The sequence below is a fragment of the Corvus hawaiiensis genome, chromosome 4 (assembly GCF_020740725.1).
Source record: "Corvus hawaiiensis isolate bCorHaw1 chromosome 4, bCorHaw1.pri.cur, whole genome shotgun sequence".
In the NCBI taxonomy this organism is placed as follows: Eukaryota; Metazoa; Chordata; class Aves; order Passeriformes; family Corvidae; genus Corvus; species Corvus hawaiiensis.
Genome location: NC_063216.1, coordinates 1,766,711 through 1,794,046, shown reverse-complemented (window position 1 = coordinate 1,794,046; position 27,336 = coordinate 1,766,711). Strand labels below are relative to the sequence as shown.

General features: G+C 43.8%; 1 protein-coding gene across 27 annotated transcripts in view; it reads right to left on the bottom strand.

Moving 5' to 3' along the window:
• CACNA1C (calcium voltage-gated channel subunit alpha1 C) overlaps nucleotides 1-27,336 on the bottom strand; it is a 465,784-nt gene that overhangs the window by 62,255 nt on the left and 376,193 nt on the right. For 16 of the 27 annotated variants that reach the window (XM_048301190.1, XM_048301188.1, XM_048301195.1 and 13 more), the window contains exons 21-29: nucleotides 24,373-24,432; nucleotides 20,953-21,059; nucleotides 19,432-19,519; nucleotides 18,244-18,351; nucleotides 17,520-17,572; nucleotides 17,267-17,413; nucleotides 16,414-16,615; nucleotides 15,788-15,946; nucleotides 12,957-13,067 (exon numbers count right to left, since the gene is read on the bottom strand). In XM_048301190.1, coding sequence (XP_048157147.1) covers nucleotides 12,957-13,067; nucleotides 15,788-15,946; nucleotides 16,414-16,615; nucleotides 17,267-17,413; nucleotides 17,520-17,572; nucleotides 18,244-18,351; nucleotides 19,432-19,519; nucleotides 20,953-21,059; nucleotides 24,373-24,432 — 1,035 coding nt within the window. Of the gene's footprint in view, nucleotides 1-12,956; nucleotides 13,068-15,787; nucleotides 15,947-16,413; nucleotides 16,616-17,266; nucleotides 17,414-17,519; nucleotides 17,573-18,243; nucleotides 18,352-19,431; nucleotides 19,520-20,952; nucleotides 21,060-24,372; nucleotides 24,433-24,568; nucleotides 24,629-27,336 lie in introns of all 27 variants that reach the window. The other 11 variants (XM_048301175.1, XM_048301189.1, XM_048301199.1 and 8 more) reach the window with 2 other exon arrangements.

The window sequence follows — 27,336 nt, the reverse complement described above, 5'->3', positions numbered from 1 at the left end:
ATGGTCCCCAGTGGAAGATGATGCTGCAGTGTTGTAGGATAAAAGGGAAGGACCTGCTTACCTGCATGCACGTTTGCATTTATGAATACAGACATGAAGCATTGGGGAGGAGAAACTAAGACACAGAGAAAACTGCACAGCCTAAAAGGTGGGCAAAGCAAGGGAGAAGCTTGCTACCACTTCTCAGAAATAATCCTGCATGCTAAAACAACAAAAAGAAGCATCAAGTCTAAATCAGCTGAAGAGAGTATACAGGAAGGAGAGAAAGGGGCTGATACCCTGATACTCAGTGGGATTTGTTAGCAAAAACTTCCTGCTGATTGTAAAGGGCAAAGCAGATTTTGCTAGGGAATTGCAAAATGAGATGAACTGCTAGTCTGGCTGATGTTTAGTTAATGCAAGAATTCATTTCTGAAAATGCTGCAGGCTGTTTAGAGCTGTGAGAGTCTCTTCTCAGACTTCATTAAAAGAGGCTTTCCCTGAAAGTACTTTTGCAAAAGGGACAGCATAGAATCAAAGGACATTTACACAGTTCCATGGCTCTTGGCACTCGCTCCCACAGCAGATTTGGGGGATTCACGTGTGCCCTGAACAATCTTACAAAGCTACAAAAGCTCCTGACATGGAATGGAGACGTGTGTCAGATGCAAATTCCGTTGTGCTAAGATGCCATTTAGCCATAACAGCAATCAGGGGAATTAGCAGAACCTAATAGAGAAAGAATCAAGTGGAGGATGCAGCTGCTTGGAGTTCCTGACAGGCTGCAGGAAAACAGCATCTATTTGCATACTATCTATCAACTCTCATCCACTGATGGATTAATTCCGAGACACGGAGTCCCTGCGGTTCACCTACCAGTCGCTGTAATGAGTCACTGCTGCAGGGAATTAAACAAGGCTCCCTTCTACTCCATCAAATCTTTCCACAGACAAGCAAAGAGAAGAGCAGCATTTCATCACTCCAGACTATTCTGGTGAGTTCTGAAGGAGCCTTGTGACTCTTTGCTTAGTCCATAAGAAGACAAGGCCAACTTGTAGACTGAGATGGACACCCAAAAACGCTGATGTTTTCCTTTAACCTCCCTCACTTTTTTCATGCTCTCTCTCACAATGAGGGCACCTGTGAAAGCAGACAGGTGTCCCTTGAGGTCTGAGGGCCTGCTTGGACATCCTGAACACTCTGCTTGATAGAAACAAAAGAGTTGGAGGAACTGAATGGCTCTGTGATCTGGAAAAAGACCTCAGATGTTTATTTCTAGGTCCAGGGTAGAAAACTGAGGTACCTCGTTACAGCCACCTGGAAGTGGACACCTGATTATTGTTTGAGATCCTGTAGGTCCTAAAGCGAATTACAGGTCTCACACCTGTGCTTCTGGTGAGCAAATATCTCCATCACAGGAAAAAGACCCACTGCCTGAACCAAGGTGCCCAAGCCACTATTTGACAAACTTTAACATTTATGGGGGCTGGAAATACAGAATCTCTTATGTCTCAACAGATCCTTTTTTATGCTCTACACACCTACTGATATGTGATAGTGTCTGGAGGACATGACTAGAAAAGACTGTATCATATCTGATCTGTGAACTGGGAATTTCCATTTCCAGATTTTGCAATCCAGTTCATTTCACCAGAACTGTATTTTCTAAACGGCCCCGTGGTGCCTCCATGCTCATCTACATGGACTCATGGGATGGTTTGGGCTGGAAGGGACATTAAAGGTCATGTAGTTCCAATCCCTGCTGTGGTCAGGGACACTTTCCACCAGGCCAGGTTGCTCAAAGCTCAATCCTGCCTGGCCTTGAACACTTCCAAGGATGGGGCATCCACAGCTTCTCTGGGCAGCCTGTGCCAGGGCCTCACCACCCTCACAGTAATGAATTTCTTCCCATTACCATTTCCCTGCCTTCTTTCAAGGCCATTCCCCCCTGTCCTATCACTGGGTGTCCTTGTAAAAAGACCCTCTCCAGCCTTCTCACAGGCCCCGTTTAGGTGCTGAAGGTGGTGGCACTTGGTGACACAGACCCACACATCTCCCTCTTTTTCATTTACTGCAAAGTGGTTAGAAGTACACAAGTTCTCAGCCACAGGGGAGGCTTGAAGTGCGACATTATGGTCCCAGATCCTCCAAAGACTGGGAAAGAAGCATGGCAAAGGCAAGCTGGAAGCATTTATTATGAAAGCATCTCTTAGACATAGCAAAGATTGTATTTCAAAGCAATATGCTGAGAAGGCCTGAGAAAATTATAAAGTAAAACATGCTGAAACCAGATGATTAAACTAGCTGGTCCTGATGTAATTTTTGGCCTGGATTGCTCTTAACTGCCTTCGAAGGAAGGGTGAGTAATGCTTCTCAACAATAATGACCAAGGCCTCCTTGATATAAATGCATGAAAATGGTGGCAGAACAGCTGAAAGCTCTCTTATAAATTTTGCTAGAAAAGTAGCAAAACTAGAAAGTAAGATAAACATTCTCAGCCTTCCTACAGGTATATCGTGGCACAGCAATACCCCACGAGGAGTTAGGCCCTTTTTTTCATGAACAGTAAGAACACTGCAGTCATTTAACAATTACTGCCCTGCAGCCACAAACCAGACTCGTTCTCAGTGAAGAGAAACAAAATCAGTACCAGTTTTACCAGAAAGACTGAAAAGTGAACGTGATGGCTGAACAGATCATTTATCCCAAAATGCATTCCATGAGAATTTTGCTGTCAAATTCCATTTGGAAGAAGCTGCAAGTGCTCAAAGACTTTGGAAGGTCTGGAAGCAGCATGTCTTGATGAGAGCCAATAAATAACTCCTGAGGGCAATAAACCAACCCAGCAATATCAAACAGTCCTATGAAAAGAGCTAAAGGATGGGCTTTACTGTTTAAGAGAGTCTGTCTTCTAAAGTTGGACTGACATCCCAGCCCAGGGAAGAATGATTCAAAAGAAGTAAAACTCAGCCTGTAAGAACAGAAGTGACAAATCTCTCAGGGTGAAGAGTTGCTTCATGTTGTGGGAAGATGAGACAGTGGCAAGCAGTGGGTGAAGAAGCATTCTGAAAATGGGGCTGGATTCCGAACAGCTTCCCTCTCTCCATATGAAGGCTGGGAGGAGGCTATGGACTGCTCTGACGTGGTTGCTGAGTGGATAGTGGGTACTGACTGGCAGGAGGGCACAATGTTCAAGAAACAGGGCAGCAGGTATGAGCAGTAGGGCTTTTACATAGTTTCTTTCTTTTGGTAAGTTATCTCCATTTTCGTAAAAGGCTTAATTTTATATGGATTAGAATAGTTAGTAAAATAATACTTATTTTTATGTAATCCATCAATCATAACTCACCAAAAGAGGAGGATTACTCTCATTTTACTCTCGGGGAAGCAGAAAGAAAGAAGACTAAAGTTTCCAAGGTCTCCAAAAGCCAGATGCATGAGAGAAGAGAAGAGAAATCACCTCTCAGATGTGGGCCAGGTGACCATTTGCCAGTCAAATATCACTTTCCAACACGATGAATGGTTCTTAACAGGCGTTGTATCGCAGTCTGTTATCTGGTACCATTCTTACGTGAAGATTCACATCTGTGAGAGCTTTTGACCCTTTGAAACAACCTCACATGAAGTGATAGAGGTTTGGGATTTTTTGTCTGAGAAGGAGAGCAAGTGCCAGGCTTTTTTTTCCCTGGCACCGTTCCCTTTGCAGGCTGCTGCTGCCGTGGATGCTGCTGTGAGCAAGGCCCTGGCTCACCATCCCACTGGGCTCTTAACACCGTGCAAATAATCTTCTGTATTAAATAATTAAGTGCAACAGCTAATACAGTGCTTCCCACACTGCTGCATTGTGCAGTCATATCATTATTTTTGATCATTTATAATGATATTAAAGCCCCCAAGTGCCAGACTGAAAACACATCTGTCATAATGTGGCAGCCAGATGCGCATTCTCTGGGTATGTTTGCTGTGAAGGAAAAGGTCCTCCATCATTGAAGCTTACACAGATCCTTTAACAGTCTTTTCTGCCTACTGCATTCTCCATTGATCCTTCAGAAAGCTGGTGGATTGCGCAGCTCTGGCTGATCATTGTTAGAGATTTCACACACTCTCTATGGTAATTAGAGGATCTATTTGCAGAAAATTGCTGGCCTTGTCCTCCAGGAAAGAGAACATCCTGCATTTAAACAACAGATGTAACATGGGGAGCAGCAGATCAAACAGCCTTTTTGTCCCTCACCAACTGTTCCCACCAGAACATGAAAGGACAAGTTCTTTTTATGAAGAAGGAAGTTTGTTCTGGATACTCATTTCGTTGCTGGCCTCTTTCTTAGGGGCACCAACAAAGAAACCAAATGAGGTGCACTCTGCTCCTGACTTTGTGCCAGTTATATTTATTTTCTGCAATGAAATGGGAAAGAGCCTACTTCATACAGGACGTCAACAAGTGCTGACAAGGAAGGCTTTGATGCCTCCTGACCCAGATTCAAGTAGAGTTATGAGCTAGGGTTTAGGGTGAAAGTTTCATTTCTCATCATCCATCTCATTTCTTCTGTTACATTCACCTACCAAGTGTTTTTCACACTGCATGACTTGTTTAGGTTCAGTCACGCCTATGCCATCTCAGAATATAAGCATATGCACAATAGAACAACTTTAGTCTGGCACTGCTTTCTTCTCCTTTAAAGTGTTTGGAAGGGCCAGATTTCCTCTCCCACACACACTCAGGAAATGGTGAGGAGCTCAGTGAAAACTAGAAGCCATCAAAGAGGATTCCCTGTGCTTCCACATGACAGAGAAGGCAGTTATCTGCTAGCTAACTCCTCGTTTGTGGAAACTGTCACTAAATCAACCTCATCCCTGAGCATCCTTTTGAAAATTTTCTTCTTCTGTATTAGCTGGAAGATTTATTATTCAAGGCTCTACTTGATGGGCCAACACTCTAAAGCAGCAGGATGCAGTTCCTCTTTTTTAAAAATTTCACTGCCTTGTAACATCTTGGCAGCACTCTCTGCTGAGTAGTTTCTTTTTAATGCTGGAATAACAAATCCAGCTGCTCTGGCTCTTGGCTGGTGCCCTTCCACGGTCTGTGAGAAAGCCTCAGTGCTGAACTGCTGGGAGAATGCTGTGGCACAGACTGGGCTACAGGAGGCCCAGTTACTTTCTTAGCCTCTCTTTTCCTTCCCTTTCCTGGACATACGGGCAGACAGAAATTCTGTCAGGAAAGCAGCATCCAGGAGCAAGTCTACCAGGGCACTACTGTGCCAACCCACTGATGTGTATAAAGGACTGGGATGACCTGGACATCCCTGCCCAGAATAATTACTCCAATATTTCTTCCCACCTAAACATGCTGCTCTGTCATACAGTACTTTTAGCATTTACTTTTTCAGGAAGGGTTAGAGAAGAGGCTCCTTCTTCCTCCCAGAGATATAGATGTGAAAGACAATATGGTCAAGTCTCTGCATGATGTGTATGCTGTGCAAAATGCATGGGGATCCTGGCAGACAGGTAATCACAGTAAAGAGAAAGCAGAGGAGGGATTAATGAAGGGCTAAGATTTTTTCCCCCTTTTCTAGTTTATTTCCACAACCCTCGAGGCTGATTCAGCAATTCCTCGAGAGCCTCAGGCTGACTGCACACGTGCAGGGCAGTGTCTGGGTGAGCACAACAAAGGTGTCAGAGGGGTTCTGGTCATAGGGCAGCTGCTGGGCTCACTGAAGCAGCTGAGATTAATTCCAGCTGGGCTACTGGTGGTATAGAAAATCCAGAGGAATATGAAAGACATTCAGACTTCGCCCACAACAAGATTTGGGGTGAAAAAGGAAAGCCTTTCTGAGGTAACATGCTGATGCATTTTGAAACAGGGCTGAGGTTAATCCACAGAAGTAGGGAAACACACTGTACCCAATTTTTACTGCAAATTATTCTGATGAGACAGTACCCAGGGAGGCTCTGTGGCTGAGATACTAATGTGTTTGAACATGGAGACCTGGGATGTCTGCCAGGGAATTTCAATAAAATGTAGAAGCAGAAAAAGATGCTCATTAGCTTAAAAGGTATGGGTTTTAATTCAGTTTTTAATTTTCTAAAAATCCCTTCCCCTGTTTACTTTTTCTTTCAGTCCTGTTTCTGTTTTTCTTTTCCTTGCATCACTTTTTGTCCAATCACTTCTTCCTCCATTTTATTAATACTTTACTGTTTCAATGTCTTCAATTTATTTTTTTTTCTGCCTTTAAGGATATTCTATCTTTTCCCATTTTTTATTATCTGTATGGCCTTTCTTCCTCTGCAGGTTTGGGTTTTCTCTCTTTTCCTCCCAGACCTGGTCCTTCCTGTTGATTTAGTTGTTTCCTTTTCTTCAGTTCACACACTCTCTTACCTGGCTCTTCCTAGTTCTCTCCATGCTCACTCTTTCTTACCCAACATCAAGCAGAGCTCACTCTTCCTCTTTGTTAAATGGTGTATATTATTTCCCACCCACAGGTTTCGACACATAATCAGCTTTCTTGGGCTTTCTTTTGCGTTTTAAGGCATTTCTTTCACCCAAAGCCAGGGTGCTGGTTGGAGACTGCCCTTCCTCTTGCAGTGGGTACATGGCTCAGTCATCAAATACTCCACATGTAGAGGCTGCCCCTCCAAAACAGAAAATACTGAAACTGAGGAGAGGAAAAAATTAGGTGGCTACCAAGGTTAAGGAACTGCCAAAAGCAGTAAAGGAGATCTGCAGAGTAAGAGCCATTTGACAACATTTGATCACATCTGGCCACACAGCATCATGTGGCCACACTCCATGGAGGGAGGCAGCTGCCTGCACCACGGGCTCACATTTACACAACTTAAACCACTAATTTATACCACCATACTACATCCCAGAGCATGTGATTTGTAACTAAATATGATTCCTGTTGGATGGAGCTGAAGTGTTATTCAGCTCTGAGCAAAAGACCACTCAGTTGTAACCAGTTTTCCTGATGCTTTTTGACAGTGCAGAATGTCTTTACTTCCCTTTCCCTGTATAGGCTGGAGAAATAAAACACTGTGATGAGTGATGCCAGGGCAGCATCCTAAGCTATACAGGTATTTCTACAGGTACTGGAATGAAGAATTACGAAAAGAATTAGATTTTCAGAATTAACCAACATTGTTTCTGCGGTGCAAGGGGATAGCATGGATATAAATTTCAGCTGTTTGTGAGAATGCTGAAGCCTCTATCCTGACCAAGGAATAACAAAATATGGTTTTGGTGAAAAAGAGGAATGCAAGTAGTATGAAGCAGCTAGTGTTACTTTAGGAGAGACTGCTCAAAGATCTGTTTATAGGCATAAATGTATGAGAAATGTACTGGTAAAAAGGGAACAAAAACAGATGAGTCATTTTGCAGGTTTTAGAAGAGATATCTGTACATCAAATGCATGATAAACGCTGACTGAGAGGAGCTTAAAGAGGAATAAAGAAGTGCAAATGCATCAGGGGAGAAAGAAACACTGAGGACACGTAGATCCATCAGTACGTGGAGGCTAAGAAATGACCATGGGTGGCACTTACGATTTCCACTACACAGAGGGTCACAGCTCTTCCTGGGATCACATGGGATTATGTGTCTTGTGCTGAATGCAAAGCTTGCTTGAAACAGCCCCCTGAAATCTGAACTGCTGCACAAAAAGGACATGTGAGAACGGCAAGAATTCAGAGTAAAGCAACAGTGATAAACGAGGGGCAGAGGAAGCTGTCTGAGGCAGGACAGATGGCGCTGTTACAGGCTGCTTTACAAGCAACATCCATGAACACCCCGGGAAGAAAGGTGCTGACAGTGTCTGGTAAATGGAATAGACTTGTGATCTGCAGTCTCTCTGACAGTCATAATTCCATGGAGGAAACCTCCAAGATTCCCTTTCCACACGCAGAAACGGATTTGACAAAATACACGATCCTGTGCTTTGCTTTATGCATAGCAGTAGTTCCATGGATATGTCTTCCCTGGTTTGAGATGACAGGCACAGCAGGAGAAAATTCACAGCTCTTGGATTAGTGGTCCTGCCCTAGCTAATAAGGGGACAGGTGAAATGTTTCCTGAAAGAAAAAGTAGATGTGGCTTATCAGGAAAACAGCCCATTCCAGGGAGCTGGAAAGATCTGAGATTCCTGGAGGAATATCCATCCTCACATTAGCATGTACACTGACAGATGGCGCAGCTTCATATGAGTAGGAATTTTAAGTCACTGTCTTTGACTCGCAAAGATAAACCCCAGGCAGGTTTTGTAGATCAGCTGGCCCTTCATGGACTGCTTCTGGTGGGGATTTCTTCTTTAAGAAGATGGAACAGTGGTAGCTGTGAGCACCACAGACAGCACAGCACAACACCTCATTCCCTTTAGTAGTTTTCCCTGGAAAAAGCCTGAAGCAGCAGCAGCATCAGCTTTCTCCAAGCAAGAATTGGAAAATAGCTCACCAGATTGGCTGGAGAATTTATAAAATTAGAAAAACAAAGCAGCAAAAGGCCTTGGCTCAACAGCATTACTTTTAGTCTGTCTGCCTCTTTGAAGTAACTAGTCCTGAATCAGTTTATGAGCATCAGCCAAGACAAACACTGAGGTCCTTTTGGGAGTTTTGCTTCAGAGCAGCATATTAATACTCTGTAAGGAGATGCAAGGCATGTAGTGGATGTTTTCTTTATCAGCAGCCCTAATCATCCCAAATCTCTCTATCTCACTGTTAGCACACCCTCCTGACAAGACTGCAGCCACGGATGAGCTGTCTTACACAGCGCTTAGAGTAATCCAGCAAAAAAAATGGGGTAACTGACCCTCTGCAGCAGAAGAAGTGTCACAGAAACCCACAGGGTTCTCAGAAGCCTTGTCCCTGCCTGGCATGCACTGACCGTGCCACAGCAGCAGCTGCTCCAGCTGACGTGCCCCTCTTCTCTACGGCCTCCCAGGAGACCAAGCAAACCAAAACACTGCTCACAGAGGATGGCCAGTCAAAGGGACAAGTATCAAAGGGACTTGCTGACCAGAACAACCAATCTCAGCAGTAACAGTATGTTTAGCTAGGAAAGCCCTTGTCTTCCTACCCCCTTTGCATATTTTCTGTAAGTGTTGGGAGATGAGCCCTGACTTGGACTTGGCTCCTTACTCCGGCAGCTGGCCTTTCAGTAAGTAAAGCCTTGCTCCCACCATAAGAACTAGAGGAAGGGCTGGATTATCCATGCTGGTTCTTTGTAGGCAGGCACATATGTGAACCTGCTTCTTATCTGTGCAACTGTGCTTGCTTTTTTCACCTTTAGTATCAAGAGTAGCAAGTAAGGAGGACATCTCACAGAACAGGAGTGAAGAAATAAAAAAGGGATACAGTAAAAAAATCTATTCAGTCAGGCTGCCACCTCCTCTGTTGCTATGCACGTAACACACACTGGCATGCATTGTATTTAGTGGACCTTGGCAGTGGCAGGTTAACAGTTGGACTTGATGATCTTGAATGATCCTGATGATTTTCCAACCCATTTCCAATTGAATCTGTGAGTATATAATAGTGGATGCCACACCATGGGCAGCAGCAGGAACTCTGCATATTGGGCTTCCCCTGAAGCTGTTCCACATGGGCACATGCCTGTGGTGACTTCTGTGAGAAGGTAGCACGATAGCAGCTCCCAATACCTCGGGGATCTGTCCTAGTTCCCTTTCCAACTCTCCCTGGTGAAGGTATGAACAAACAGCAGCTTGTTCCACCTTGTGTAGATGGAGAAAGCCTTATCCCTCTGTTGCTGCTGCAGACCCTTCATTCCAAGGTGCCTTTAGGAAGTGGCTGTGCAAGGCAGAGCTCTGTGGTGGCTGCTTCAGAGTCACAACTCGGTTACTGCTTGTCTTGCTGTAGTTGAAGGTTAAGGTGCAGCATCCACGACTGGGTTAAGCACCCAAAAAAAAAAAGGAGAAAACAGACTGAATATTGCCAGCTTCAGTTCTCTGCTCAGTTCTGTTCTGCCACATTCTCCTGGGGCTTGTCATTAGAACACAACACCTTCAGCTAACCAAGTTTCCTCCTTTTTTGTTGTCAGTCACAAAGCTTACAGCTCTTTTATTTTAGGGTATTCTTCAGACAGAAAAGAGTGATGTTTGGGCACAAATTCAAAATGAGACAAAGCAGCTTAAACAAAGGCTGGTTTGTGTTTTATTGCTCAGGAAATGACAGACAAATCTGTCTGCAGCAGAGATGAGCATTTAATCTTGCCATTTCCCATCTGGGAAACACTAATAACACTCAGCATCTCATTTCTTTGTTGGGGGGACTTGGTTGGTTGGAGGGGATAGGTAGTGATCTCCCAGGTGACAATGAAATACTTTTGGACTTTCCCGGCTGGTGTTCCTGGGGACACCTTCCATCTGCAAATGTAGTTTGGCCACAAGGTGTAGCCAAGTAGATCAAGGCAACTACTTTCTCCATGCTGGAAACTCCCACTTCAGAACTAGGCAAGTTCATCTTCAGTACTAGTGTGCAACCTGACAAGAAGCAGCCAGTGCTCCCCAGAGCTGGTCCGAGTGCTCACCTGGGAGAGAAGGTTGCCTTCTTTTCAGAGCAGGCTCAGTCAGTATGGAGCAGGGAATGGGCTTCACCCAATTCTTTGTGTGTAACAGACGATGACAAGTGACACAAGGAATCTGGTGTTTCCAAACCCGACTCACTGAGCTGGTACTCGACATAATCCAGTGTGAATATAGGGCTAGAGGAAAGTCTTTTGGCTGTATTAGCTGTTTTTGCAAGGTCAGTCCTGTTTTTCTTCCCTGTCATCCTTTGCTTCAATTTTTTAAATGTTGGGGTTTTTTTCATTAAGGGATTTAATTAAAATAGAGGTATGAGTTGGTACCATCTTTGGCGACAGGCCAGACCAGGATTTGAAACATTTATTGTTATTGCTGGCTATTCTTTCACCTGAGGTTGTTGTCTGGCTCCTAGCTCAAAAGACTTCACTAAAACTCTACTATTCTGAAATTTTCACAAGGAAAATTTCTTTTTCACTCTCGCTTTTACTATAGTGTAGTAGCTGGGGATTTATTTTGGAAATTACAGAATCATGGAAAATTGGGCTGAGAGGGGCCTCATGGTCTATTCCATTTGCCTGTCTCAAGGCAGATCATCGATTCTTAAACTGTTTTGAATGAAAGGTTCCCCCAGCTTAATTTTAAAACCTCAAATTATAGATTCCACAATTGCTTCAAGAAATCTGTTTCAATGTTTTTCCATCCAGAGGATACATGTTTACCTTCAGTTGATTTTTTAAAAACTTTTTTGTGCAGTGAAACTTGAAAAGGAGATTGAACAGAGGAAAGTAAAACACAGGAAGTGGAAAGGACTTCCAATATCATCAATGCCATTTCCTTACTGTTACAAACAACCATGTCAGGTTCCTTGTATATGTACAGAGCTCAGTGTTGACCTGGTAGAACTTCTGCCCTAAATGTTTTAAACCAAATTCTGCTGAGATTCTCATCTTTCTGAAAGTTAAGAGTCTCCTGCAAAGTGCAACTGCAAAATCAGAAGAGCATTATAAAGCCTGTGAGATACACTTCTGGGTACATGGTGTGCAGATAAAACTTTTATGAAGTGACAGAAAATTTGCTTGCTAACAGTGACAGAAAATTTGCTTGCTACCCTCAAAAATGAAAGGTAGATCTCTCCTGAAAATTAAAATCCCTGCTGAAACAGATAATGATGCTTCTAAATTTCCCAGGACAGTGTTTCAGATCTCACCAAAAAAAAAAAAAAAAAAAAAAGTCTGTCCTCATCAGGACTGCACAAGATGCTCCTAACTTGCAAGAGAAATACATCTGAAATAGGATAGTGATATTGGGCTTGGGGGAAAAATAAAATTGTGACTATTCCAAGAAGAAGTCCTGGAAAGTGTGGAAGAAAGAGAGAAGCTGGGTGGGAGGAAAGTCAACATGGAGTTAAAAAGAAAAAAATACGACCAAATCCAGTAGAAATGGAGAGCAAAGTTTCTGAGCTGAGGATGAGGAAGATGTTTGATTACACCTGGGAGGAGATAACTTCAATGATCCCCTAACTGCTTAACATGAAGGACAACTGCCAGACATAAAAGTTCTCATCTTTACCAATGTCGTAACTGATGCTTCAGAGAGTATCTTGACCATCTCCACAGTGTTTCAAAGCATCCTTCAAGACTCAACCCCATGCGTCAAGGCACCACTGAAGAGATGAAATGACTTGAGGGACCTCTATTTAGGTATCTGGATTCAAGTCTGTATGAGACATCACCGAATTTAAACGCCATAGAAGAAAGTCTTGGGTAATTCTGTGAGGTCAGGATCTTTGTCCTTGTCCTGCAGCAGCTGTAAGAACTCAGCTGGAAGAGCTTGCACGTTGTAATCATACCCCATGGTGCAGCTATACTAGCATAATATCATGGCCCAATGCACAGGACAATACTTTCAGACAGGACCTGCTGGGGTACTGAATATTATCAATGAAGTCTTAAATTCAAGACTAGAGCAATCCAAACCATCACTGAGATGTAGCCCTCCCAGAAGAAACGTTTTTTTCCAAAGCTCATAACTCAAAATGAGTCATGCTTGATTAACTTCACTCGGGTCAGGAGACTAATCATGAGATGCTATTTATAAATTATATAAGGAAAGTCAGAGAGAGAGCATTAGAATACCATTCAGAATGGAAGACATGTTACAGCCTTAGCACAGTGTCACTATGATAACTTAATGAAAACTAGGAACCTTCTCTATTAGCAGGTGTTGTCTCTTCTTACTTTCTTTTTTTTTTTTTTAAGTGTGTCTACTCTCCAGCAAAAAAGTTATTAAATATAAGTGAGACTCCAATCCAGAGAGCAACTGTCCAGCTCAGTTCTTGGTGGGGTAATAGATGAGAAAGTTTCACCTCCTCCTTCTCCTCACAGCTGCCCCACACACATGCACACACACACAGAGGCCAGGGAAGTCTACTCCTAGAGCACCTACCTTGGGTTTGAAGGCAATTAATTTCAGGACCATCTCCACAGTGAAGAGGCCAGTGAAGAGCATGTTGAGGATATTCATGGCTTCCTTGAACATGCAGCTCTGACCGTAGTGCTGAAAAATAGCATTCCAGCAGGAGTGTGAGGGTAGGACATGCCAGCAGTCAGGAATACACAGGACCCCTCCCAGCCTCCCTTCATGCCAAGGTGCTCTAAGGAAGACCCCAACGTGTTCCGTTTTTCCAGTTAAGAAGTCCCATCTCCCTTCATACATAAGGATTTCCATGCCTCTATTCATTTTTGCCACCTGGCTCTGGATGTCCTCTTTTTAAAAGAATCTTTTTGAGGAGTGGCTACCAAAATCATACTTATCATCCCAGTTCAGGGCTCGTTATAAATTTGCACAATGTTACAATACAATCTCCAATTGTGTTTTTTATCTGAACCTTCCTAACCCTTGGATTGCCTTTTTGTTTGATTGTGATTGCACAGCAAGCAGGGGTTTCACTGAGCTGTTCATAATGATACCAAGCCATTCTCCAAGTAATTACACTAAATTCAGGATTCTGCAAAGTACATGAGCAGCTCAAATCATATCTTTCCAATATGCATTATCTTGCATTTGTCAACTCTGAATTGAATTTGCAATCATGCTGCCCATTCACTTAACTTTATTAAGATCTTATGAAGTTACTCTCCATCTTCTATTGATTAATTCAAGCAGTGTCTTCTGCAAGTGTTGCCTCACTTTTCATACCACTATTTCCAGATCATAATACTTGAGACTGATTGCACTGTCTTGTTCTAAGGTCACCTTCCAGTTCATGTTACAAGACCCCACTTGTAGTTGCTTAACTTTAATAAACTTCAACCAGCTGGGATGGATTTTCATATTCTGTATTGGCACAGGGTGATTTATTCAAAGCAGTTTCAGGTAAAACAATTCAGCTGCAACTGAATGCAAGGCCAGGGAAAAACACAATGTTGAAGCATTTTCAAAGTTTCTTGCAACATTTTTCGTGAAAGGCTCTAATACTTGCAGGACGCTGTTTAGAAACTTGAGATTTTAACTGGCATGTGCCTTTTTTTGCTGTCTATTATGACATTTGACCCAAATCTGGCCTCAGCATAAACCTCTGAGAACTGTACTTTTCTCAAGATGGATTCAGACTTCCTAGCATCTCCAGAGATGCAGTCCTGCCTGTGAGCTCACAAACATCTCACCTCTTCTGGCTCTCTCTGCCCTGGGTGTGTACCATTGTTACAGAAACTGAGCAGCTTCACACCTTCAGAGTGACCAGGGCAGGAGAGACTTGAGCTGGGAGCACGGCACTTTCCTGTGCTCCTGTTGCCTCACTCCTTGTTTGGGACCTTGGGTGAAAGAGCAGAGGAAGACTTTGCAATGGGGATGGAAAAGAGCTGGACCAGATGATGAAAAAGTAGGGAGGTCAAGAAATCTGATGAGACTGGGCTGAAGACAGTGAGAGGAGATAAGATGAAAATTGCCTGTGAATATAGACTTGGACTGTTAGTGAGAGATGGGAAACTGTGTCTGGATTTGCAGGGAGACAGGGAGCAGAGTGGGATTGATCCACTGGAAAATGTAGTTAAAAGGAAAGTTGGTGTAGAAGTGCATGGGAAGTTGAATCCACTGGAAGGGACAAACGAGCGAAGTGGAAAAGGTGTAGCTGAGAATGAAATGGTAAGGGGGTGGAAAGGAAATCCATGGAAAACCCAGGAAATATAACTACAATGGTGAGCCTGTGGAGGGCTGGTTGAAGAGTGGGGATCTGGACTGTTTGGGCCAAAGCCCAGGGAAGAGGGTGCACAGACCCGCTGGGTGAGGGGGAAGGATGGGTTTTGGGGAGGAGAGAGACACACAGGGAGGCCTTGGGCAGACACAGACTGGGAGGAACAAGTCAGGAAAGTACAGCCTTGGGGAAATGTACAGAACAGTTCGGGCATATGAGGGTCCATTTCCTGACTGAACGGAATGTAAGACTGCTTTTTTATAAGCTGGCTACTTAGTAAAGGCTTTGACTCCTTCCTCTTTACTGCTGTTCCACCTACTGCCTCTCTTTGCTGTTCCTGTAGATCCAGCTGCAAATGTTCCTTTGGTGGATTCACATTGGATGTTTGGAAAACCTTCCTACAGTAAGGAAAATGAACACACACCGCAGCAGGTCATAAGGCAATCAGGAGCATCAGTAGTGAAGCAAGGCAGGCAAATACCTCTCAAGAAATGCTTTAGGTGGAGCTGATGCTGCCTTTAAGTGGGGGGATAGACAATATGGCCTCTTGAGGTTCTTTCTAGAAATGTTTCTGAGGTTCTTAATTGAAAATAAAGGCTATACTAAGCCTTCCTACCCTCTCTCTCTCCAGTTTCCTTGATTACCTCATTTGCCAAAATATTTTCTCTCTACTTTTTGACACAGAAAAGACTCAAATTTAAAATTCACATCTCAGGTGAGTGGCAGTTCCAGGCTTATTGCTGCATTTCATAGAAGACAAATCAGAATTGAGAAGTCACTTGTTAGCGGCCACTGAACTGTTCTGTGATATAACACTTTTGGGGTCTTTTCCCCCCCATTTGTTTTTTTTTTTAAGGAGTTGAAAGTGTCAGATGTTACCAGGAAGAGGATGAGAGGCAGATTCCTCATGGTAACTACGTGTCATCAGAAGTGAACAGGGTACAATGGTTCTTTTTAACGTGCTTTTCCCTCTCTCAACACACGGTGTGCAGGTTAAAGTAGGTCTGAACCCCAGACCTTTTTACAGTTTCCCCAACACACTCTACTGCTTCATCACCTGGAGGTTTTCCACTTGCTCACTTACTTGCATGGCCAGGCAGATGGTGTTCAGCAGGATCAGAACGAACATCAGGTATTCAAAATAGGTGGAGTTGACCACATACCAAACTTTGTACTGGTACTGGTTTTTAGGGATGTATCTCCGCAGAGGCCGGGCTTTCAGGGCATACTCTACACACTGGCGCTGTGGAAGAGGCAGGGTACATTTAAAACCCAAACCCAAAATGTCTGGGTGGTCAGCAACCTTCAAATGTAATAAAAATACAATATGATTCAAGTTTTTTACTGAAATGAAAAAGCTTGGTAGAAGAATTTCTATTAGGTCATAATGCCAATGTGCACGTTCTACCTGTTAAAGAGTTCTATATGCAATTACTCTGGCCATTTACTTTGGCCAGCACTGCTGTTGTGCTGATCTGATCTCAGTGAAACAAACGGTACAGCAAACATTTTTAAGTCATTGCTGTCCCTTCAGAAAATCTTACACCAAGATTTTTTTCTACCTGGCGCCTGAAAGATGTCGGCAAAGCCAGCTTACAGTTTTATCTTGTTGGCAAGCTTCACATATTCCTCTTTGTGTGCATTTATCTTTTAAAATCTTATTCCCAATGCATTTTCTACCTTTAGTGACAGCAAGGTGTTGTAAATTACCTGGTTTTTGTCCAGCTCACAGTTCTTGTACTCTTGCTCTCCTTGTTCCTGAAATGTGACGATGACGAAACCAACGAAGATGTTCATCATGAAGAAAGCAATGATGATGATGTAGATAATAAAGAAGATGGAGATCTCAACCCTGTGATTATAGATGGGTCCCACATCCTCCATGTGGGAATCAATGGACCTATACAGCAACCTGAAAGCAAACAGGAGCCAAATGCAGAGAAAATCTGCAACTGCCTTGAGGCCTTATAGGTGATGTTATAAAGTTAAACTTTGTGGTTTTCTTCTGCTTGTATCAAAATTAATTCACTCAGAGATGTGCAGACTTGCGCTGCTTTGAGTGCAAACACTTGCAAAAGAGAAGACCTGGCTCTTGTTAATTTTACACATTTGAACCTGTTCAGGGGTGAAACGTTTCATAGTTGAACAAAATCATGCTCTTCAGTTAACAAAAGACAGGAGAGTCCCAACAGAGCTGTTGGGAACTGAGTTTAAATGGAGAAACCTGAAACCTGACAATGCTGGAAAGAACCTGATATCCATTTTATATTCATTTATACACATAATAATTGTAACAAATACTGGTATCACTGCTACTGCTGGAAATCATCTTTTAAGAACCATAGACAGTGCTTTGCACCATTTACAAGTACAGGGACAGAAATTCCTGTAGGAATTTATAGAGTACATAATACCACAGCAACTGCTGCTACTATTGCTATATTTAAAGCTCTAGACTTACTTAAATACTTAGAAAGGGAAAGACTATGCTCTGCCTTTGAATTTTCTCTTTTGAAATGAATGAGGACATTGCTAGTGTTGCACTGGTCCAAGAAACACTCACTCTGGCCAGCCCTCAAAGGTGGAGACGGTGAAGAGGGCCATCATGGCAGTCAGGACGTTGTCGAAGTCGAACTTGCTGTTCTCCCAGCTGCGGGGCTGTATCATGGGCTGGCTGACCTCCCCATCTTTGTAGGTGATGTAGTACCCTCTGTGTGTGAGAGTGGAGACACAACATGGCAGACCTGCACTGCCAGCACGAGGCGCCGCGCATGGGCGGCCAGCGAAGGGGAGGGGTTGGAAAAGGTCAGACCCACCTGCATTCTGCTTCTGTCTGCTTGGAGCTGTCAGTGCAGCTGTACAGCTTGCCCTTGGAAAGGAAGAAAGAGGAATGAAGCTTCCACTTCTGGCAGCACAAGGGTTAGGGGAGATCATGTAGCAGGGTGTCTGCATTTACCCCTTGGTTAACCAGCCGTGTGTTTGCATGGCCTTTTGCAGATAGATGTAAGCAAACTGGCTTGAGGGTTGCCTGAATGTGGGTAGCACAGAGCACAGGCTTCTGTCTGCTTGCACAGTACTTTTACGTGCACGTCCTGAACACTTGTTGTCAGGAGGATGGTGAAAAGCAAGGAGATAAAAGCAGACATAAAGAAGTGCATGAACAACCCCCCGTGGTTGTCTGGCATGCGTCTTCCTCTGCAAGATGGGAGGTGCACAGCCTGCAAGGACCAATCCTTTTGAACAGCCCCCTTCACCTTCCTGGGACCATGCCATGCCAGTGTCAAGCTCTTTAGGTAAGAACGACATTAGTGATGATTCCTTATGATCATGGATGGTGGGCAAGAGTTCTGCACGTGCCTGGCTCAGTTGTGGAGAACTGCTGGTAGCAGAAGCCTGGGTAACACTGACAGTGCCCCAAATGTCTTGCCTTTCAACACAAAGACTCCATTTTCCCTTCCTCATGCTTTTCATGCAATTTTTCTTCCCATCCCTTAATACAGCTCAGTGTAAAGGGTGAATGAATGGGTCCAGTGGTTTTACCTTAAACAGCTGAACTCCAATGCAGGCAAACATGAACTGCAGCAGAGTGGTGACAATCACAATGTTCCCGATGGTTCGGATGGCCACAAACACACACTGGACCACATGCTGCAAGTGGAGGAGAGGAACAAAAGTCACTTGTAGGATTGTTCTCAACTGTCCTGGCTGAGGGAGAAGCCCAAGAATAAAAATGCAAATAATAAGAAAAAATTATTTACCTAATACCCATTACCCAAGTCATGTCTCAGGAAAGGGACCAACCTCTTTCTTTCCTTGCTGTACTTTTAGAAGCAGGCAGAAAGGGATAGAAAAGTACCAGAACTCAGCTCTCTGAAACTTCCCACATAGCTGGGCAGCCACCAGCACATAGGAAGCAGTTTATCTAATACAGAGAGGTTGTGTTTAGGGTTGTGGGCCCATCTGTAACCCTAGAAAACCACATAATTTCACCTCTGTGCTGATGGGGCCATTCAGCTCAAAAGCAGCGTGTCAGAAAAGGACCTGGCAAGCGTGGTGGACACAAAGTTGAATATGAGCCCTCACTACAAAGACGGCAAGTGGCATCCTGGGCTGCATTAGGCAAAGAACTTTTAGCAAGCTGAAAGAGGTGATTCTTCCTCTTTACTCAGCACTGGTGAGACTGTGCCTGTTGTACTGGGTCCAGTTCTGGCTCCTCAGTACAAGAGAACCATGGACATACTGGAGGAAGTCCAGCAAAGAGTCACAAAGATGACTTAAGGGATTGGAGCCTGTGTCCTGGGAGAAAAGGCTGAGAGAGCTGAGTCTGTTTGTCTAAGAGGAGGCTCGGGGGAACCTGGTCAATGTAGATAAATGGCTGAAGGGAGGATGCAGAGGAGGCAGAGCCAGGCTCTTTTCAGTGGCTCCCACTGACAGGACAACAGGCACAAACTGACACAGAGTAGGTTCATCTGAACATTGAGAAACACTTTTACTGTCAGGGTGACTGAGCATTGGAACAGGTTGTCCAGAGAAGTTGTAGAGTTTCTCTCCTTGGAGGTACTCTAAATCCTGGGCAACCTGTTCTCAGTGGCTCTGCTTGAGCAGGTCCCTTTCAACCTCAGCCATACTGTGATTCTGCTGAAACATTACTTGAGCCACTGCAAAAGTCCATGTAGCCTGAAATAACCTGAATTTATAGTTTATAGAATGCACTGGGACTTATCTAACCTTTAGTCCTTTGGCTCTGTTGATGGCCCTCAGGGGCCTAAGGACCCGCAGAACACGCAGGATCTTCACCACATTAATGGCACTGGACCTGGAAGAAAGCGTTGGAAGGTTTGAGAGATACAGCAATGCAGGGAGTGTGCTGCAAGGGCAGGTCTTGGAATTCTGCACAGCCTTAGCCTGCCTGAGGTGTTTAGTCAACTCCTTTCCATGGCACTTCAGGGGTAAGGAAACCAATCTCTGATGTTATCTTCAGAGGTCCTGCTTCTTGTTCTGGCTTTCATCATCTCTGCTGGATTAATGACAGGAGAATGGAACATGGGCAAGGTATATTTTTAGAGCAGGGCAAATGGACTCTGTAGATACCCATGATATAGGAATTGTGCCAAGATGTAGTCATTACCAAGGCATTTTCAGGTAAGGCTCAAAGAAGCACTCCATTGAAATATTCATAGAAGAGTGAAAAATCCAGGAGACTCCAGCATTAAAGGTATATTATCCACTCGGATTTTGATCCTACAGTGTGTTTGGCCCCTGAACCCACAAATAATTTAAGTGTGTGCATAAATTTAAGGATGTGAAAACTCCCACTGAATTGATGAGGATGACTTTTGTGCTCACTTTTAAGTACTGAACACAACTATCTACTGCAGCAGAGCTCTCTGCACCTTCCAAGACTGAAACCCTGACTGAGAATCTTCCTGGTGCTCAATGACATCATGTTCTATTGATTCTGAGAATAGTTTCTATGTTAACATACCAAGAGTCTGAATTAGGTCTGTAAGAAAGAAACAGCAGGTCAAAAAAAGAACTGTGCCATTCTTAAGACCTTGACTGAAAGCCCAGTGGATCTTACAAATTCTCCTGCTTGACTTAGTGTGCAACATGGGCGAGCTGCTAACCTGTAATGGTAACAACTGGGAGCTTGCTTCTTATCAGATGTGAAACTAATTAGGAAACTTCCTACCCAACACATAGTTGGGTAAATCTGTAAACTTATTAAGCAAATTAACAGATGAACCAAAAGAAAACTGCATGACAGAAACAGATCAGCCACCACCACTCTGAATATTCTCACAAAACTGTTCAAGTGCTTGGTGGCCTTCCATTGACTAAGACTCACAACATCCTAGGAAGTAGGAAAACATTATCACCCCGTTTTCCAAAGAAGTTATGATAGGTCTAGGAGTGAACCGTAAGTCACCGAACTGTCCTGAACCGAAACAAAGGCCTTGGAACAAAGCTAAGTGTTGTGATTCCCAATACACCCATTCTTTGTTCTCATTTGCTCTTTCAGAAAGATTCCCCCTTCCAGGTCACCAGAGTAGCATTTCCCAGTTACTACCTCCTCTCTTGAGGCTGAATTTTAATGGTCTTGAATCATCTGAGAAAAACACCTCATGAACACCTCAACAGGCTCATGAGGAAAATCTTACCCAGATGAGACAACGAGCCTGAGCCATCCCTCCCAGCCCAGCCCTACAACCACCCCCAAAAGCAGCCGGTTGGAAATAGCACACTCACTGGATCCCAAAGGAGATGAGAGAAACGCTGACCACCAGCAGGTCTAAGATGTTGAAATAGTTCCTGCAGAAGGAGCCCTTGTGGAGGAAAGCCCCGTATGCGGTCATCTGCAGGGAGGCACACGGAGACACAAACACACTTTGCCATCAGCAGCTGCCCAGGAACCAAACCCACCTGGTGATGCTCAGAGTGTATAACTGGGGAGGGGACAGTATTTCTAACATGGCAGACAATTTACCCACAGACCCCAAAGGAGTTGAGCCCCCATGGAAAGAAAAGAGAGTGAAAAAGACAGCAAGATAACTATGAAAGGCCTAAATAAAGAAAGCGGGGAAAATATGCACTTTGAGTGCACTGAGTAAATAACATTTAAAATTAGCAAAGCAGCAGAATGACTGTTTGCAAAAACTACTCTTTGCAATCACATGCTTTTCCCTTTTTCTTCAGTGACAGAGGGCACTTGTATCATATAAAGGCCCCTTTAGCAAAATGGAGTAAAAAATATAAAATAAAACGGGCTCTCCTGTAATTCTTTTCAGTACTTAGACCAGCTGCAGTGGACAGTTGATCACTCTTCCCTTTGTGAAGGAAAACCAGAATCCCTTGGGATTTGATGCTTTAGAGCTGAACTGAAACGACAGGAGAAATTACTGCTCTCTTCAGCTTGCTCCTTCTGTTCAGCTCAATCCCATATCCCTTTTCCTACCCATCTTCATTCATTCTTACTCTAGATGGAGTTGCATTTTCCCCTTAGTTTTCCTGACAAAGCCCAAGGCTATATTCCTTGAAACAGAGTAATTTCTTTGTGGAGGTAATCATTATAATTAACCAGGCAGAGGGAGGGAAAATAGTTAAATGGTTTTGCAAGGGAGGCTCTGCCCTGCCAGGGTATGAAGGGTATTGAATACCTGCTGGCTTTGAGGAGGATGTCACAGCTCCAGAGCTGGATCAAGTGACAGTGTAAACAGAGAAGTTTAGACTGGTCTCTGTTACAGACTGGGACTAAACGAGCCTGGCACAGTTCAGGAGGGTGAGGTGATGGAGTATTTGTACCACCTACCTTGGACTTGGTGAGTGATCTAATGCAGCTGCTTTGAAGAAACCCCATCCCCACAACTGCTAATGTTCCTTCCTTAGGAATTCTCATTCCCATCCAGGAATACAGGCTTCTAAGTCTGGTCCTCTGAACCTCATCTAAGTTACCCTCACCCGAGGCAGACACCATGAGACTGTTGCTCAGTGACGAGCTGTAGCCAGACTCCCAGCTGACAAGTGTGAACTGGAAAGTCAAACTGGAGTTTTCTGGCTCCTACCAGTAGCTCAGGGTGGCATATTGGCTGGAGGTTTCCAGCCTGTGGCAACTCTATTCAGAGCAGGGTGGAAGGGCACATGGTATATCAGATTATTTTCTTCACCAAACATCCATGACATCAGGGAACTGACTATCAATCAGACAGAAATTAGAGGGGGAGGAAGTATAAACTCTGGTCTTGGCTTAGAATTTATACTTATAGACACATTCAGCTGGGGAAGGGAGGAGGGGTTCTTGCCATAACAAAGGTGGTAAAGATGCCCTTTACTGGTTAGATTTTGTATGGCAATCTTGAAAGAAAGACACCATTGAAATCAGGAGGGGAAGCTCTGCTGAGTTTAGGTTCTATACAAACTGTGGTTCTCTCAAGCCTGTTGAGAGATTTTGTCATCTCAGAAGAGACTCTCAGGGCGTTTATAATCTATATTTGCCTCCTATCTGGAGCATTAAACAAGTTACAGCCTTTTAGGATGCCAATTAAAAAACCTTGGCAGTCACCTTGCCTATATTGACCTGAATGCAGGTGGTGTTATCACCAACACGAGGGCACATGAAGCTGGTTTCTCTGCAGCCTTGAATATCCCATAGCCACTCATTCTTTTTCTTTTTTTTACCATTTACATTAACTTTGCTGTTCTGCAAAACATTGTGCCCAGTGCAAGGCAGCAGAGAAACAGGCACCGAGAAACCAAGCTATTTGTGACTTAAACTTAGGGTCCTCGCACTGCTCTCCCACTTGAACTTAGAGAATACCTGGGGATGTTGTCATAAATCACCCAAGTTGACAGGAGGACCTGGGGAAGGCTCAGGAACTCTGCAGGTACTCCCCTGATGAGAGCAGAGCAGCGGGCCAACGGGCTGGGTTATGCTCTGCTAACACTGAAGTCACCAGGAGAGTTACAGCTTCCTTCAGAGGGAGCAGAATTAGTGAGTCCAAACAGGTGCCTTGAGCTGTCCTTTCATTTTTCAGTGTTGCTGTTGGGATGTTTTCCTTTTCTTGACAGGCCTTTTGGATCTGCCATGCGATCTGTGCACGTTCAGAGTTACTGTGTAAACACAGATGCAAACTGCACACAGGCTTAATGCCTACATCTCCCTGGAGAACATTACGGCTTTGGTAATTTCAAGGCATATCAAAAAAAGCACATTTCTCTACAAAAATATGCAGGGGCCACCCTGCTTGCCAGCCTTCCATGTAGATACTGTTATTAGGGTCTTGAGCTGCAAAGTTTGAGCAGCTCCAAGGCACTGCCTGCCAGCACTTAGAGCTAGCTTGCTGAGAAAAAAAACCCAGCTGCCAAGTGAACCTAGCATTTAGAAAGCCAGAACTTTGCTCAATTACTGTTATTTAAATTATTAGCCTACCAATTTGGGAAAATTAGAGTTAAGAACAAGGCAGCCTATTTTTGTTTTCTTCCAAGCTAAACCATTCTCCTGCGCATTCCCCTTGGTATTGAGCACATTCCTGGGAAACAGGAAGCTGGGTTTTGATGCAATAATTTTCATTGGCAGCTACTGTCCTTGGTGTTTCAGTGGTTTGTACTCTTGGTTCTCTCTCTACACCTAAAAAGTGAGCTTTTGCACTGTGCTCCCTGCCTCCTACTTGGATGTGCAGCCTGTAAGCTCACAGAAGTTGTCAGCCACCCTTTGGGCTGGTTTCTGCAGAACAGAGACCTTCTCTTTGGGTGTAGCCTGTGTAAGAGGTGTGTGTATTCAGAGGTTCTTGCAGAGCAGAAAAGTCCTGTTTGGGAAAGACTGGCCAGGGTAGAGGGAGAAATTTATGAGGGAATGGCCTTTTTCTTGGTCCTCTCTTACATTTCCCACCATTGCACCCTTTTGTTGCAATTCCCCTGGAAAGCACTGTTTTGTTATAGGCCCTCAATTACAAGTTTGAATATCCAAATTTCCCAGGAGACTTTTTAAGCAACTACCAAAACGTCAAAATCAAAAGAAAAACAACCCTTGGAGTAGAGATAGTAATGGGGTTACAAAAAAAAAAAAAAAAACAAAAAAGAAAAGAGAGAGGGAGAGAAAGAGCAAAAGAGAGAAAGAGTGAAAGAAAGAAAGAAAGAAAAGGAGAAAACAAGTGTATTTCTCAGATTGGTTACCTTAAGAATAATTTCTAATGTAAAGATACTAGTGAAGACATAGTCTGCATTGCCTAGGATCTGAAAAATAAGCACAATTGGGTTAGTGGTACTGAGCGTGACCCAGGAACAAACAGGAGTGTGTGTTAGCAACAGAGACTGGCAGAAAACTAGAAAGCTTGTGAGCAAGTCATGGGAGAGAAGATGGGCACTTTACCTTCAGAGCAATTTCAATGGTGAAAATGACAGTAAAAACTATATCAAAATAAAAGAGAATCTGTAAAAACAAAAGGGGATAGGAGCGGGGAGGGTAGGTCAGTGACTGATCACTTGAATGGGAAATCACAGTTCAAAATTAAATACATATGTTCTTTTCACAAGGGAATGGGGACGACTCTATGGGGAATGGTTTTGTAACAATGTCCTGTTGAATGCAGTGAAGGTCCTGGCACAGAGGACAAGAAACACATTACATGAAATCTTTCCTGAGTTACAATCCCATGAGCACTACAGAGGCAAAGTAACTTTTTGGTTGCTACAGGATTTTTTTTTTTTCTTTTTTAAATCTCATCGAGAACATTCAAGGGTTTTCCCAAATAGGATTCCAAACTGAGAACACAAAGAAAGCCTGGTCTCTCAGTGGAAAACGTGAGATTCCTTCTTATTAGCTTCCATTCAGTCTTGTCCTGTGCCTCTCTCAAAGGAAGAAAAGCGAACTGCAAATTCATACTCTAGCTATTCTTTCTTTCTCTATCCCGAATTGCTCTGGATTAGGATGAATAACAAAGACCCTGCCAATTGACCAGAATCTCAGCACTTGTATTGCAACCAGAATTTGGTCATTTGCTAAAGGTGCCTAACTAGATCTCGCATCTTTCTATTTGCATCCCGAATAACAAGCCCCCATTCCCAGGAACATAGGCCTGGGGATGGAGATACCCATGGCATGCACAGCAGACCACAGACAGTGCCCCTGGGGCATCACAGGAGGCAATGAGATGACTGGAAGTGTAAAGGAGCTTTCAAAGTATCGGCATCAAGGACAGGAATGTCCTTCACTGCCAATCAGTTGGCATCCCACAGTAAGTGGGAACTTTCTCCTTGACTTATGAGACCAGAATTGAGCTCTCTTTGTTTCCAATATATTTCAACATCCCAGGCCACTTTAGTGCTGCCTACACTACAAATGTTGAATATCAAAAGCATCATGCCCATGGTTTACTGTTGTTTTACCATAATCAAGTTCTAAACCAGAAGGCCAGTAAGTGGAAGCTGTAGAAAACTGATAATTTATGAAATTTAGACCTTTGCTGCTAAAACATTAACCAACATAAAACAGGAAACTGCCTTCTCCCATCCCATAGGCATTTGTTGTATCTTAGTGCCTGTATCCTCACTCAGATTTATAAGTGGTTAAATTCTTAGAGCTTGGTATGCAGTGGGGCAGCTACTGCAAATTCCAGGGTCATTTTACATTGCACTATTTAAGCATAATCCAAATCTGGACTGATTTACAGACACTGCACGTCAAATGGGGGGACGTATCACTTACTGCTACCATATAACTCAAAAGTCTTCAGGTCACTGCTCAATTTTTAATCCCAAATTCTTCTCAAGGCTGTCTTGGGCTCTATCAAGTTTTGCTGCTTAGAGAATTAAAAAAGGGCCACTTCAGGGGGACAGATCTCAATTTCAACCTATATTAATTTACATACATTATAACTGGAAATATCCTTTTGCCATGTTGCTTTGTAAGTCCTGACATTTGATTATTTTATCAATGGAATAATTTTATAATCAATGGGCCAGATTCATGGGTACTCTCTGGCTGCTTTGCATGACTCCACCAACATAAAGAAGCTGTAAACTTGATTAAATGAATGATTAAGCTGTACCTGTTGCTGCTTTACCTCACCAGAGTGCTGCAAAGGAGCTAGAACACACTGGTGAATCTGCAGCTAGCAAAGATGCCCCTCACAGATGAAATAATGCCTAATGAAAATGGCCACGGCCCCACCTGTGCAGGAAGTTCCATTTCTCAGCTGGCATATTTATTATTATCTAAACATGAACTTCCTCCAGAATATATTAAAATGAAGGAGCACCTTGCCAAGGTGCAAACGGGAGAATATTGTGAGCACAGTCTTGGGACTTGTTTGGACTTCAAAGGCTGTTTGATCGGACTGGGCTGGCACTTCCAAACACTGCCTGAGCCCTGTGTGACACAAGAAAGACACACCCTGCCCCAGGAAAGAAGCAGTCCAAGCCTCTTTGCTAGCCCTTGCTGGGCTCTGTCTTCCTGCTCTGGGATAGTCTGTGCCAGCAGCATCCCCAGTCTGCACCAGTCCTTGTGCACAGGCTCGTGCTGAGTGAAGGCAGAGGCAGCTTTGCTTTCAGCTTGCTTTCTTCCTTCTCCTCCCAGGCCTCCGTGTGGGCACAGGGGAGGACACAATCCTACTGTTCTACTGTCACAGTGCAAAGGCAGGCCACTTTTGCAACCCACACATCTTGTCAGTGTCCCCTTGTATGATACTTTTAAACATCTGTACCTGCAAAAATTAAACACAGATTTTCATGCAGCACCAGTGGCTTCAAATACACAAAACAATGCTTTGCCTCAAACCTTCAGCTCTTTAATCCAGGACAATCTGCTCTGACTCTTTTTTTTTCCCCCTCTCATTTAAATCTCTCTGCTACAGACTCTGAGACAGTTTCTGTGGCATGTCAGGAGCCCATCTGCCAGCTGACATGCTGCAGCACTGATACATATTGGCATTCAGTTATCCCTACGTGGTGGGCACACTCATTTGTGCACAAGTGGGTTATTGGTGGCACAGGTTTGACTGGATTATTTAGCATCCTCCTTCAGGACAAAATGCAAAGCCCCTCTGAGAAATTCTCAGGGATAAACTTCCATTAACACCTTCTCTGCATGCACATATGTATTCTAATGCTTGCTCAGGCCAGGATACGTCAGGGAGCATT